Source organism: Microtus oregoni, unplaced genomic scaffold (assembly GCF_018167655.1).
Source record: "Microtus oregoni isolate MIOR12 unplaced genomic scaffold, Mior012 000005F_ref0000423, whole genome shotgun sequence".
Classification (NCBI taxonomy): Eukaryota; Metazoa; Chordata; class Mammalia; order Rodentia; family Cricetidae; genus Microtus; species Microtus oregoni.
In genome coordinates, this window is record NW_024543064.1 from 36,359,202 (window position 1) to 36,374,862 (window position 15,661).

At 41.0% G+C, this 15,661-nt stretch overlaps 1 protein-coding gene across 3 annotated transcripts in view; it reads right to left on the reverse strand.

Moving 5' to 3' along the window:
* Positions 1-10,777, reverse strand: part of Stil (STIL centriolar assembly protein) — a 51,760-nt gene extending 40,983 nt beyond the window's left edge. For 2 of the 3 annotated variants that reach the window (XM_041652100.1, XM_041652099.1), the window contains exons 1-6: positions 10,641-10,777; positions 7,584-7,668; positions 5,440-5,547; positions 3,937-4,049; positions 3,236-3,423; positions 955-1,202 (exon numbers count right to left, since the gene is read on the reverse strand). In XM_041652100.1, the coding sequence (XP_041508034.1) occupies positions 955-1,202; positions 3,236-3,423; positions 3,937-4,049; positions 5,440-5,547; positions 7,584-7,594 (668 nt within the window). In that variant the 5' untranslated portion in view covers positions 7,595-7,668; positions 10,641-10,777. Of the gene's footprint in view, positions 1-954; positions 1,203-3,235; positions 3,424-3,936; positions 4,050-5,439; positions 5,548-7,583; positions 7,669-10,640 lie in introns of those variants that run through there. The other variant, XM_041652101.1, reaches the window with a different exon arrangement.
* Between the last annotated feature and the right edge of the window lie 4,884 nt (positions 10,778-15,661).

A 15,661-nucleotide genomic window follows, 5' to 3' on the forward strand; every position in this document is an offset into this window, starting at 1 on the left:
TTTTAAGGCCAGGTACTTCCACTGTGGAACCCTGTCCAGTAGATGTTAAGCAAATGACAATCCAGGGAAGCAGTCTTGCGGAGGATCAGAAAGCATGCATCTTGACCTGGGAAACTCAGGGACAGAGTCACAGGAGTCTGTTCTGCTACTGAAGGGAAGGCCACCCTTCAGCAGGTGAGCATGTGGTGAGCAGGAGCACGGCAGATCTTTCCTGGCCTTGTTCTCTACCTGCAGTGCCCATTACCGACAGCTAAAGCACACACTATGCATAAATTCTCCAGCATTTTTTAGATTCTATCAGATCTTTGTTAATAAAAGAAAGAAAATAACGTATAAGGTAGGCAAAATACAACTTATTTTTCCCTCCACTTTTTTTTTTAAAAAAATCAAATTATATATCAACTGATGTATTTTGTGTGGTGTTGGGGACTTGGAGACTGAACTTAGACTCAGACTTACAGATACAAGTACGCTATCGGTGAGCCATAATTCTAACTCCACAGCCAATATTTTCTTTCCTTTTTGGAGAGGATCACTATGTAGCCCTGAAACTCACTATGTAGACCAGGTTGGTCCCAAATGCACAGAAATCTGCCTGCTGCTGCTTCCTAAATGCTGAGATTAAAGGAGTCTGACATCATGCCCTGAAATCTACTTTAATATAATTTTTTAATTACCAACTTTTTATAGTGTGAAGCACAACTGTGTAACAAAAATAAGACTGTTATACTACAACAGCTGATTGCATGCTTAGCATATGCAAAACCGTAGATTGAATACCCAGCAACAAATATTCAGAAATAAGTAATTTTATCTCCCCTTATTGCTGACCAAATGGCTGGATCTCTAACATGAAAAAGACTACAGAATTTAGTACTGTGTGGGTATCTTGAGAAATATATTAATTCAATCAATATTTGTGAGCTTAGACTAATGGATTTTTTTTTTACTTACCCATGTTTATAGGTTCCTTGAATTTGAGCAATATTCAGATTACTACTTAGGTTTCTTGCCAGAGCAGTAGGAATAATGGGGATAGGCTTCACAGGCACACATTTGAAGGAATTTGCTAGCGTTATTGCTGCCCAATGCAAGTCAAAATCCACACCATCCAAACTCTCCCTGGAGGTGATTTGAGCTCGCAGGGAAAGCAGCTTTCCACAGTCCAAGCAATCTTTGCTACATACATGGTACTGCAAAGCCTGAGGAACCAATATCATAAAATTATAACTTTGAAATGCATCCATAGCTTTCAAGTTCCTAACATTGTTATAGACACCTCTGTAATATCTTACAATGACAAAATTAAGTTAGTTCTAATTAACATTTCAATTCTCATTTCTTCCACACGATCAAAAGATTATGTGAGTAATTTAATCAGCAGTCTTAAGCTCCAACATAAGTTTCCAACTTGGATGTCTAACAGCTCTCTTCAAATTTTTTTTTTTTTTTTTTTGTTTTTGAGACAGGGTTTTTCTTTGCAGCCCTGCTGTCAAACTCACAGAGGTTTGTCTGCCTCTCAAGTGCTGGGATTAAAGGCATGTGTTAATACTGCCCAGCTACTCTTCTAATTCTTGCTGGGCAATTATCACCTCTAATAAATTTTACTATACTGGGGGTGGGTGGTGGTGGAGTATGTAAATTAATTATGACTCAGCCTTAGAGAATCTCAATCATTCCTTTTTGGTTCCTTTTTCAAATTATTAGGGTAACTCTTCTTCCATATTTATCCTTCTTTACTATGCCCTTTCTATCCTTATTGCTACCACTGTCTGTACATGTGAGATTGATGTATACATACACACACACAGACACACACACCTAATACACATCCAACCTAGTGGACCATTCTCTCTGGCTTCAGTCAGCTTTCAGAAACCTCCAATAACTACACAAAAATTTCCTTTACCTAAAAAAGTCTCTCTATAATCTGACTAAACAAATATTCCAGTCTAATAGCCCTCAGCAGAAGTTTATATACTACTAGCAACCTTGAGCACTTTCTGAACTTTCCTGTCTTGATCACATCTCTTCCTCTCTGGAATATTATGCATATCTCTGGCCTCAGAAACCACATTACCTCGGATTTTTATGTCCACAATAATTCAATCACAGATCATTACAAATAATTCTCATTACAGACTTATTAAAATACTATAAACCACACACAGTACGATTCTTATATGTAATTAAAAATGTCATCTGCACTTCAGACACAGGACTCAGGGGACCTGAGCTGGACATGACCCAAAGCCTCCTCCCAGAGGACGAGCATTCAACTACTAGAGGTGCCATGGCAACTTCTAAGGGAGGGAAGCAATTAGTCCTTCCCACCTGTGACACCTATGACCCACAACAAGGAAGCATGGCACACTAACCATACAGGAGCACTAGTGGAACACACATCGCGGTGGTAACCAACAGCTTTCTAATTGGACTTCAAACCCACTCAAGAAAGAAATTATGTCGGGCCTGGAAACATGGCCAACTGCCCAGGGCTAGAAAAGTCATGGATTCTGGAAAACCTTCAAGTTTACTGAACTACATAATTCCCAAGTACAATCTAAATATTTATCCTTCCTCAAACAGGTAAGTTGTAATTCTCACCCCTCATCAAAGAAACTTGTCTTTGTAATAGGAGGCCATTACAGAAAACCACAACCAATCAAAATGCAGAGATTAAGTTCCAATGGGTACTTCTATAACACAACTCCTGTACCCAAGGCCCAGGGATCATTGCTGAAGAGGACAGAAAGATTGTAAGAGCCAGAAAACAGGACGTTTGCTGTGAGATTGTCTCTACTAGAAATGTCAGAGAGGCTATACAAATGAAGTCTCACCAACATGGCCGCCTGAGTAAGTCCCAAAGAATGGCACCACCACCAATGAACATGCTGTCGTGGAAGGCGGAACTCTTGTGAGGCCTCAACCTTACACAAAGAGCTACTATAGGCAACTGAGAATGTTGGGGGAGGGGGGAGTCTTCCCCAGGGAAGAGGACACTAATTGGTTATCCAATACTAAGTGGTTGGCCCTGAGATAATATTATACAGACGGAGTAGGTTGAAGCTGTGTGTGTCTTTGTGTGTGGGATCTGTAACAATAATTTTTTTTAAAAAGCCATAAATTTGAGAGAGCAAGAGGGGTGTACATGGGAGGGAGGAAAGGGGGAGATGATGCAATTATAATTTCAAAAAACAAAAATTGTTATAAAAATGTTATGAGTGAATTTCACCTTTAAAGTTGAACTGAAGTCATCTGCATTATGAACTATCATATCTCTTGAACAAAGTCCTTGAGTATGAACTTTGCAGGGGATCAGAAAATCTCCAGGAAGAGACGCAGTAGGAGCTCTTTCTAAGCACTCGGGGACGGCTCGACCAGGATCAAAGCGATCCACTGTCAGTGTCACACCTTCTTCATCTGCAGACACAACAGCAACCGTTACACAGCATGCTAACTAAACACAGAAAACACCAAACCAAACCATTTTAGCAAAGTACATTGATCATACTGGTAGTATACTAAAATCTTACATTTAAAAAAATGATTTGCTGGGGCTGGAGAGATGGCTCAGTGATTAAGAGCATTGCCTGCTCTTCCAAAGGTCCTGAGTTCAATTCCCAGCAACCACATGGTGGCTCACAATCATCTGTAAAGAGGTCTGGCGCCCTCTTCTGGCCTTCAGGCATACAGACAGAATATTGTATACATAATAAATAAATGAATGAATGAATGAATGAATGAATACATATTTAAAAAAATGATTTGCTGAGAGCCTACAGTTGAATACACCATGAATTCTGTAGTGGGTAGTTTACTCATTTTCATATCCATGGTGTATAGCAAAGATATTAGCAAAAGCATATACAGCAGCTGGCTGAACAAATGTACATTCTATAATAGCCACACAATATTTTTTTAACAACATATTACCTTCATCCACTGTGAGAGAACCAAGTAAGAAGCATGGCACATTGTTTTTATTCTGCTTAGCATGACGATAAGCAAGTCGGATGGCCTTTTCAGTTACCACAAGTTTTGGCTTTCTGAAAAATAAGAAAGTCTCTTATGAATGTGGCATACCTGATCCCCTAAAAATAAAACCCTTCCTATAAAGGACTGACTAAAATATACACAGAATCTAAAAAATGTACACAAAGATTACCATCAGGAGATCCCTAGTTATTGCCAAGTAACCCTATAATAGACAAGGCCACCTGAAAACCATATTGGCCATAAACTGACAAGAAAGGTACAAATGTCCCTCAGGCTCTGGCTTAACCTGGACCAGAGCACAAAATGATAAACCAAGGCCAACAGGTTTCTGTAAATAAAGTTTTAAGAGAAATAGTCACATTCACGTGTTTACATATCATTTATGTCTAATAACAATATTCCTGAATACCAAACATAAATAAATATATTTAAAACAAAAGAGCTGGTCATGGTGGCATGCACCCTTAATCTCAGAGCTCAGGAGGTGCAGACTTCTGTAAGTTTGAGGCCAAGCTGGTCTACATAGTAAGTTTAGGCCAGGCAGAGCTATGTAGTCCCTATCTTTAAAAAAGATGTACGTGGGGGCCGGAGAGATGGATCAGGGGTTAAGAGCATTGCCTGCTCTTCCAAAGGTCCTGAGTTCAATTCCCAGCAACCACATGGTGGTTCACAACCATCTGTAATGGGGTCTGGTGCCCACTTCTGGCCTGCAGGCACACACACACAGATAGAATACTGTATACATAATGAATTAAAAAAAAAAAAGGGTGTGTGTGTGTGTGTGTGTGTGTGTGTGTGTGTGTGTGTAGAGATGGCTCAGTGGTTAAGAGCTCATCCTGTTCTTCCAGAGGTCCTGAGTTCAATCCCAGCACCATCAGGTGGCTCACAAGAAACACCTATAGTCTGAAGGTAATTTCATACGGCTGTATTTTATACATGGGTAAGATGCAGAACGGAGCACTTTTAGTATCTTGTTGACAGTCAGCAAGTTTCTCATTTTGAGGGCACGTGCCTTTGCCAGCTCGACTACCTTGTTAGTCCAAGTTTCAAACTCTAGAATCTGGGGAAATGGTTCCTATCAGGCAAGCACAAAGACCTGAGTTTGGATCTCATAAAGATAGGAACAGTGGCACTATCTGTATCACCCAGTATTTGGAGGAGTGGGGTGCGGGGGTAGGCTGGCCAGCAGTCTAGCTGAAAAGGCAAGTTCCAGATTCAGTGAGATCCTGTTTCAAAGCTAAAGTGGAGAGCAAGAGGGAAGACACTGGACATCAACCTCCGACTTCCACGAGTGGACACACACACACACAAATCAAAGGGAAAAACAGTGGACTTGGGGATTTAGGCAGTCCAACTTATAATTAGTAATAACAATCAAGTCTGTCTTAATATTCTTTAATGATTCATGCTATACTGGTTTGATTGAAAAGAGAAACATACCTGTAGTAACAGAGATGCAAGCAGATGAAATCTCCAATTGGCATTGGGTTCCAAAGAGCCAATTTTGATGGGGGAAAGTGAAAAGGTACCATCTTGCTTGAAGTAAACCTTTAAAAAAAATTAAAGTACAAGAAAAAGCAAACAGTATAAATTTTATAAGGAACAGTTAATTCTCTTTGTCAGGCATTCCAAGTCCTTAAGAGGCCAAGACTAGGAATTCCAGGCCAGCCTAAAAAACAGCTGAAGGGAGCAATGTGAAGGTCATGAACAGCTTTCTCTGAAGAGTTATGCTGAATGTTCAACACATATGTAACATGCTTCAAAATAATTTCTAACTCATTGATAAGTATTTAATGTCTTTCTCTTTCATTTTCCACTCTACATCACTTTTAAAGATAAATCTATAATAATACTTTCCTCAGCACAGTAAAGAAAGGGTCATGCCAGCTGAAATCCGAACTATAACTTTTATTAACTATATAATAGATTGATCAATACCTCTATGTTGTAGTTTATTAATTAAAAAATACTGCATAGGGCCAGGCATGGTGGCACACACGTGGGAGGCAGAAGCAAGCAGGTCTATGAGTTCAAGGCCAGCCTTGTCTACATAGTGAGTTTCAATAGACCAAGGTCTATGTAGGGAGACTCTGCTCAAAATACATGAGAGAGAGAGAACGAATAAAAATACTTCAGTAGTGTGATACGACAGAAGGGTCAAGATGAAAAGGAATGTGATAGCCCCCCTGATCATGTTTCCTATTGTCTTTGTCAAGAACATCTGGCACAAAGGAAGCAGCAGGGAACAGAAAAGCTACCCATGGGCATAACTGTAGTTTATAAGAAAAAGAAAATCCATATGCCAGCATTAATTGTTCCTCTCTACCCATGGGCATAACTGTAGTTTATAAGAAAAAGAAAATCCATATGCCAGCATTAATTGTTCCTCTCTACCCATGGGCATAACTGTAGTTTATAAGAAAAAGAAAATCCATATGCCAGCATTAATTGTTCCTCTCTAGGGGCAATAAAATGATCCAAAGAACCATATCACCCAGTCAGTGTGTCAGGTCCTCCATGTAATAACAGACTAAGAAAAGCAGGGACAGATGGCCAGCTCCTCCTTCCTACTCCACTTGGGAAAACATGGCTTAGGGAAACATGAGGAAAATTGGGATAACCAATGTGAGATGATTACCTACAAGGACTCAGTGCTCGGACAGAAGGAACCAACACTTCCATTCCTCTAGGATGGAAGTAAGCAATCTAAGCAATCTTCTAATTTACAACCTCAGTTCAAGTGATTTCTCACCAATAAAACATCAGTGTCATTAAGTGAGAGGAGAGAGAGCTAATATTTACTAAGTGCTCACTATATGCCCAATCCTTTAGTTTAATCAGCATATTTAATACCTTCCTGGTAATTGATTAAAAGAATTAAAAATTCTTACAGTGAATGAACTAGATCAAGGGATCCACGTAATTAAAGTAGGAGCAGATATTCCTGATTCCAAAGCCTGTGTTCTCTTTTCTCTTCCAGTATTCTGTCTCAAGTTAATGTGGGTAGCTGTAGTAAAACACTGCATGAAAAATATTTTAAAGCCAGGCATGGTGGCATGTGCCTGAGGTCCCAAAGCTTGAGAGGCTAAGGAAAGAGTATTTAAATGAGTCCCGCATTTCAAGACCAGCCTCAGTAACACAGCAAGACCTCCATCTCAAATAACTAAACAGTCAGGTACAGTGAAACATGCCTATAATCTTAGCATCTGGGAGAATGATGTGTGAGTGAACTGGGTGAGTGTGAGGCTAGTTAGGGCTATATATCAAAACTGGGTGAGTGTGAGGCTAGTTAGGGCTATATATCAAAACCTTGACTCAAAAAAAATAAAATAGGACCTGGAGAGATGGTTTAGCAATTAAGAGTACTTGCTTCAAATAGCAGAGGACCCAGATTTATTCTTAGCTCATGTATGGCAGTTCACAACCATCTGTAGCTCCAATTCCAAGGGATCAGATACTCTCTTCAGGCCTCCTTAGGCACCAAGCAGGTATGTGGTACAAATACATATATACAGGCAAAACATTACTAAATATAATAAAAAGAAATAGTTAAATACATAATCAATCAAATAACGTGTCTATACCTGGTATTCATCTGGTACTTTTTATAGAGGAACTACAGGCTCTATACTTGGTGAGTGATTTATTCAATTTCTGGTACTCCGTATCCTACAAAAATAAAAGGATATTGTTAAACATAGAAAAAGAAACATTACTTAAATATATAATGACAAAATTAAGCTGCTTCTATGAAAAGTAACTATGGAATAATAAAATTAAGTACTGTAAATCTTGGGATATATTGTACTTGCCTACAAATGCAAGGTCCTATGTTCAATACACAGAAAAATAAAAGATTAAATGTCAGCAATAGGTTTTGATTGCTTTCATATTTAAGTCATTCAGTCTATACATTAACTTTAATATTTAATTTGGTATACATATTCATTAAACGAGGTGCATATTTTATCCCAAAATCATTTTCTTTTTTTTAAGACAAGGTCTTGATGGTGATGGTGGCACAAAACTTTAATCCCAGCACTTGGGAGGCAGAGGCTGGTGGATCTCTGTGAGTTTGAGGCCAGCATGGTCAAAAGGGTGAGTTCCAGGATAGCCGGGGCTGTTACACAGAAAAAGCCTGTCTTGAAAAACAAACAAAAAAGACAAGGTCTCACGGTGCACAGGACTTAATCCCAGAATTTGGGAGGCAGAAAGAGATGGATCTCTGTGAGTTTGAAGCCAGCCTGGTCTACACAGTGAGTTCCAAGGCAGACAGTGTTTGCAGAGATTCTGCTCAAAAAAAAAAAAAAAAAAAGACAAAATAGTAAATGCTGACCTATATAGAAAGGACTAGACAGTCTGTTCTTTGCTTCATTAGTAATTAATGAAGCTATCCAGTAGGATTTTAGAAATATGGATTTGAAACCCAAGAGAGGCATTCAGAAACTAAAGGTTTGCTATTGGATGAGAGGGCACAGAATATCAGTGAGGATACCCAGCAAGTGTGTATTTGTATCCAAACTATGAACACAGAGTCTTTCACAAGTCAGTTTGTGGGGACAGAGAGTTCCTGCTTATCATCCCAAGAATGAGTTTGTTGAGTTCATTGTAGCTGTTTATAAATTCATTCGTAGATTTTCCTGTTTGGTGTGTGTGTGGTTTCCTAGGGTTACGAGGCTTGTCTCTCAAGCTCTGGGTTACCGGTATGCACCACCAAGGCCAGCTAGCATTCATAGCATTTTGTAAGTCCTGGGTTACTGGTATGCACCACCAAGGCCAGCTAGCATTCATAGCATTTTGTAAGTCCTGGGTTACCGGTATGCACCACCAAGGCCAGCTAGCATTCATAGTATTTTTTAAGTCCTGGGTTACAGGTATGTGCCACCAAGGCCAGCTAGCATTCATAGTATTTTCAAGTCTTAATTTTTAACCTTTGTGCATTGTTTCGACTTTAGCAAAAAAGATACTGTCTGAGGCAGATGAGGCGGCTTAGAGCTTGCTGAACAAGGTCAGGGACCTGAGTTCAATTCCCAGAAGGCAAGATGGAAACAAAGAACAGACTCTGGGAAGTTGTATTCTGACACCCCCCCACCACCACCACCACACTCTGAAGGACACGGTTTCCTGCTCTCACATACACATATCACACACACACACACACACACAGCACAACATCAGTAATGATAATAGATAAAAATCTATGGCAAATAACATGGCTCAGAGGATAAAGGTGCTTGCTGCCAAAACAACTGGGAACCTGAGTACCAAACAACTCCTGCATGTTATCCTCAGATCTCCCAATTACACTGTAGTATGCAAGCGGTACACAGGCATACACACACAGAGTAAATTTTAAACTCTAATAAAAATTTTAAAAGGAATTATCTGACTCAATTACTAAGGGATTGCTAACACAAAAGTTAAGTCATTTAGAAGATACCTTTTCCATAACACCCAAGGCTGAAAATATCTGAGAGAACAAAATTCTGCAGGATATGACCTTTAAAGATCAACTAAATGTCCCCCATAGAGATATTTCAACTTCTTGAAATACAGGCTTTAACAAAAGAAGGAGGAGGAGGAGGAGGAGGAGGAGGAGGAGGAGGAGAAAAAGAAGAAGAAGAGGAAGAGGAAGAAGAGGAAGATGCCTTTCTTTAGCACTTGGTTGTCATGGCAACAGTAATCACACTGATAACTCTACCTCCACAAAGTAGTATATAAAGTGCCATTTTCCTTCACTAACAGGAGTGTTTTTAAAGGCCTTATCTGTCTCTCCTCTTTCATGCATTAGGCCTTTTTCATTTGAAAACAATCAAATGAGATTTGATAAACTAGTTACCTTGACAGTATTATGTAAAGCTAATGGCTAAAACTGCACAAGACATATACCTAGCTATATAAAATAGAGTATAAAAATACTCTCCTCAGGTAGATGTTATCATCATATAGCAAACAAGAACCATTAGGCCGTCCTCACCTCTTCTCCCTCTTACCCAGAGTAGGTTCTTTCCAACCTCCCACCTTAGTTGAACACATCAGCCTGCCTGATTCACGGGCAAGTCCCTCCAGGGCAGACACAAATGTGTCTATGAACAACAGGTTTTCTCCTGCTTAGAAAGTCAATGGGGCTTTTCTTCATATACAGAATAAAAAGGCCTTCATAGTTACAGCCCTACCCAATCTGCACCCGAAACTCCTCGTCATTCATCCTCCATCTATCAGCAGTCTTCGATAGGACTGCACAGGCGGTCCTTCCCCTTTACTTCGAATTTCCTACTAAACCCTATTATCCAACTTCCACCTCGAATGTTAAATCTCTTATGGTGACATCATTGCCCCTGTGTTCTGACACGGTATTTCACACCTCGCTTCTGACATAGGTCTACTTCCTGTAGGTCACCGACTATAAACACTTAACAGTCCGGGCCAGATAACATCATGAATGCAAGAACGAGGATCAAGGTTTCAGTCCCCAAGAAATTTTTTACAGTGAAAGCAATCTGAGACACGTCACAAATGTAAACCTCTTTCACGTTCTTTAGCAGACAAGAGGCAAGGTTCTGACGTCCGTCCGCTTTCTTTCTCCCCTGGCGGCACTGTGGTCACCGCGGACCGTCCCTCCCAGGCCACTTGTTACTCACCGTGCTTTCCGGGCCCGGCGGGCGCCTCGGGGGACCAGGAGCACGAAGTTCCACCGTCGCTATCGTCACGGCCGCCGCCAAGCCGGGGTTTGTTTCTAGGCACCCTAAGGCCGGCTCCAAGAAGCGTCCCAGATGACTATGGCCCCGCCTCTGGGACGTTGGGGTCGCGGGAACCCAGGCGGCAAATGCCAGCAGCAGGAAACCGAAGGGCGCGCCGCGCCTGCTGATTGGCTGGAAGCCCGGCCAGTCCCGCGACAGGGCGGTCTAGTAGCGTCACGCAAAGTCTCCGCGGCCCTCTGCTGTGACAACCAATCGGATCCCTGCCTGGGATTCGTTTGTCCAATCCCAAGGCTCTTTGGAGAACCGAGGGCGCCACGAAAGAACCGGATCACAACTCCGGTGATTTAAAACTACATTTCATCAACGGTTAAGTTCCGGGATGGGTTGGCCAAACCCAAACGCATGCGCAGTTAAAAAAAAAAATCCCAGCTGACTAGCCAGAATTGCTTCCTGCACTGATTGTGCTCTAAAGACTAGGATCCTCTCAGCCGAACTTGGTGGTTCTTTTCCTGTTATTCTTGCACTTTCTGGAGACAGGTGCTGAGGCAGGGGGATCGCCGCGAGTTCCAGGCAAACAGATTGGGATTGTTTTAGAGACCCTGCCTCAAAAAGACTAGCGTCGGGTGTAGTAGTGTACCGCGATAATCCTAGCCTTCAAGAGGTGGGTGGACGCAGAAGGATCTGCACAAAGTTCAAGGCATCTACGTAACAAATCCAAAAACAACCTGGTTTACAACCCTGTCTCAGGATTTAAAAGAAGTGTTTTCAATATCTTTAATGGACAGAGATAAAGATAAAGAAGGTTATGTTTGTTCCAAATTGTTTCCTAAGTAGACTCATCAATTTTGAGAAATTCTCGTTGAACAAGAAAACCTGTGGAGGGCTGGAGAGATGGCTCAGTGGTTAAGAGCATCGCCGCTCTTCCAAAGGTCCTGAGTTCAATTCCCAGGAACCACAGGGTGGCTCACAACCATCTGTAATGAGGTCTGGTGCCCTCTTCTGGCCTGGAGACATACACGCAAACAGAATATTGTATACATAATAAATAAATAAATATTAAAAAAAAAGAAAACCTGTGGAATTTATACTTACTTCCAGTGCTAATAATATTGGGGATAGTTGTGGTGTGTGATTTGTGTGCGTGGACCTTTGCGTTCGTACGTGGAAGCCAGAAGTCCATGTTGGCTATTTTGATAATTGTTTTGTTTTGTTTTTCGAGACAGGGTTTCTCTGTAACTTTGGGGCCTGTCCAGGAACTAGCTCTTGTAGACCAGCCTGACCTCGAACTCACAGAGATCCGTCTGTCTCTGCCTCCTGACTGCTGGGATTAAAGGTGTGAGCCACCACTGCCCGGCTCCATATGGGCTATTTTTAGGAGATGATCAGGCATTGTAAAAATCTTTAAAAATCAAAAAGAAGAAAGTACATCTATAATGTTAGGGGAAGGTAGCAAGCGTGTGCTTAACGATTAGTTCATGTAACATTAAAGATTTGTGTATCTTTTAAAAGGCAGGTGAAAACTAACTTAAATGCATTAAAGATTGTAGGTAATAATGTATCAATATTGGATTAACTGAAACATGTACATACTAATATAGGATGCTAAAAATAAGGGAAGGTGGATGAGAGGCGCTGTATCCTCAATTTTTTCTTTTCCCCCCTGTAAATATGAGACTGTTTTGGGGTGCAGACTAGCTCTGCAGCGTAGAGGTCGTGCACCTGCTCCGCATAGGCAGGGTCCTCGGTTGAGTCACTAACACCACCTAATAAGTAAACACTTTAAAAAGTAAAATCTGCCAGGTGGTTGTGGGTCACACCTTTCATCCCAGCACTTGGAAGTCAGAGGTAGGCGGATCTCTGTGAATCTGAGGCCAGGCAGGCACCACAGCTACAGAGAGAAACCCTGTCTCAAAAAACCAAAATAAAGTAAAATGTAAAATCTGGGGCTGTAGAGATGGCTCAGTGGTTAAAGGCACTTACTGCTCTTGCAGAGGACCTAGGCTTGACTGGGTGGATCACAGTTGTCTTTAGCTCCAGGGGACCCCTTCTAGTCTCCTTGGGCACCCCCAACCCTGACTGGCACACACACATACACATGAATAAATCTTTAAAAAGGAAAAGCCGGGTGTTGGTGGTGCATGCCTTTAATACCAGCACTCTGGAGGCAGAGGCACAAGGAGGTAGATCTTTGTGAGTTCGAGGCCAATCTGATCTACAGAGCTAGTTACAGTCAATGCCACATAAAGAAACTGACTTGAAAAACCAAAATAAATACATAAGTAGATAGATAGATAGATAGATAGATAGATAGAGATGGCAATAAAGGAGGAACTGAAGCATATTATTGTCTTTTGGACAACTAAAACAGCATGACAAATTAAATATCAGGAAGTTGTGAATTAAACATTTTATTGACACTGGATTTCTAAGCAGAATGTGTATTTAATGCTACGCATAAATAGTTGTTTTGAGACAGGGTCTCATATAGCCCAGGTTGATTCTGAATTCACTGTTTACTCAAGGATGACCTAGGTCCTCCTGCCTCTGCCTCTCGAGTGTTGGGATTATAGACATGGGCCCCCATGCCTGGTCTATGCCTTTATGGGGCTCAAACCCAGGGCTAGTGTATATATTATATCAGCATTCTTGCCTGCTGAGCTACATACCCAGTCCCAGTGCATAAATACTTTTGACCAAATCCTTGGCAAACAAGAAGACTGCCCTGAAGGCAGCCATGCTGCTCATTTTTATTTACTTAGTTTTCTCTGCAGTCCTGGGGATTGGCCTCAGAACCCTGGGCATGTTTAAGAAAGTGCTCTGGTGCTAGCTCTGGCCTCAGCCCTTTTTTATTGTTTTGAGACAAGATCTTGGTAAATTACTTAGGTCGGCCAGAACTTGCAGTCTCGACTCAGCCTCCTGAGTGGCTGGTGTTCCTGGCATAATTCATCATGCCCATCTGGCCCACCTCTTTTAGATTCTCTACTGCCACTCTGAACAACACAGAGAGCTTTTCTCCAGCATGACTGCACCAAAGAACCTGTACCAGCCCTGGAGGATAATTTAAGACAAACCTCAAAGAACACCAAAGATCTGGTTCGCCTAGGTCATATGGGGAAGCATTTTCCCTATGGCTCAGCAGAAAGCTTATAATTGGTACAAAATGAGGCCTGGGATTAGTGGAACTTGAAATACTGTCGTGACTGGGGCCAATATAATTCTTTCTTTGCATGCCACTTCCCCACAGTCCTCCTTGCTCTATTACTAGGATTGTCTCTTCATTTTTTGAATCAACTGCGAAGGCACTCTTCTGTGCTGCCCCCTTGTGTTGCAAAATGAGGCCCAATAAAAGGCTTCTGAAAAATAAAAATTTTAATAGCTTTATTTTAGAAATGGGATGACCTGACATATTTAGGAAAGCTTGTATTTCCTGGTATTTTAAAACATTTTCTTTGAGTAATGGTATAGAACAACAAGCCCCAATTGTGCCATTTAGTCTCTCTGAAATTCATTCTCTTTATCTCTATATTGTACACTACTATGAACGAGTGAGTGTGTGTCAATAAAAGGCTGTCAAATGCTATTACTCTAGGTACACTGTAGTTAACGTTACTAATAAAGGAACAATGCCATCCTATATTTGCAGAGATTAAGCGATCTGATTTGCCAAGTTAGAAAAGGCAGAAATTTAATGAAATAAGCGTTACAAATGCTACCAGGAGCCTGCTATGCACTAAGCTCTGTGTTAAATGGTAGGGAAAGTTTCAATGATGTGGCAAGAGGGAAACAAGGAAAGTACTGTTTATGGGCTAGGTAATAAGAGGTAATTACCCAAAACCAATAGGAATTATTCGTGGATTGCCTGCCAGGTTAAATAGCATGACTTCATATTGTACTGTTCCTTGATCCTTGTTTATATATGTATTGTCCACCGAGACACTGGCATTTCAATGGCTCCTGACCTTTACAGAGAAAGACTGCCTTCATGCTTTAATTTGCTTCATAGAGAACCATTCCAAGTGCATCACACTTTTATAAATGCATTAATTTGGTCTGTAGGTATACTTTAGTGGTACAGTACTTGCTTAGCATGCATGAGGCCAGAAATGCTGAAGCACTGGATAAAAAACAAAAACTAAAATGCAAATTATAAATTTTAATCGTATACATAATGTATTACAATTATACACTGTACAAGGCTAGTTATAAAGGGGAAATTCATCCACAGTTCTATACCCTGTTGTATAGTAACTGTGTCCAAGCCAAAATTCATGTTAAAAAGATGTTTTTTGAGCAATGTCTCATTACATAGCCCTGGCTGGCCTGAAATTCAGAGTTTGCCCGCTACTGCATCCTAAGTGCTGGGGTGAAGGAGGGTAAAATCTTAGCCTCCTGTGTGGTGGCAGGAAACAGATGAATAGACCGTCAACGACAGCACTTATGAGGAGTCCTGCTCTTACAGAAGATCCTCAGAGTACTTTCCTTCTCCTTGGTACCCTCTGAAGTCACAAGAACATGGAAACTGGCCCTTAGCTGATACTGAATTAGCCAGTGCCATCATCTTAGGTTTCATTTCCTCCATAACTGAGAAACATAATTTAAAAGCTACCCAGTCTGTGGTATTGTATTATAGTGGCCCAAATGGTCAATTAGTTTTGCGTTTTAGAGAATGAATTTTCTCAGGCTTTCCTCAAACAGATGTAGGTTAGGACAACCTCAAATGGCTGATCCTCCTGCCTCCTTATGGGCATGTATCTGCTATATCCAGTTTGGAAAGTCTTTTCTTTTTTGAGACAGGGTCTCTCTATGTAGCCATAGCTGTCCTGAAACTCACTGTCATATGTAGACCAGACTGGCCCCAAACTCACAGTGAACCTCTTGAAGACTGGAATTAAATACCTGAATCACCATGCCTAGCTAAGAAATTTTTCTTAATCTCTTTTCATCCTGCCAGTTAGTTTTAG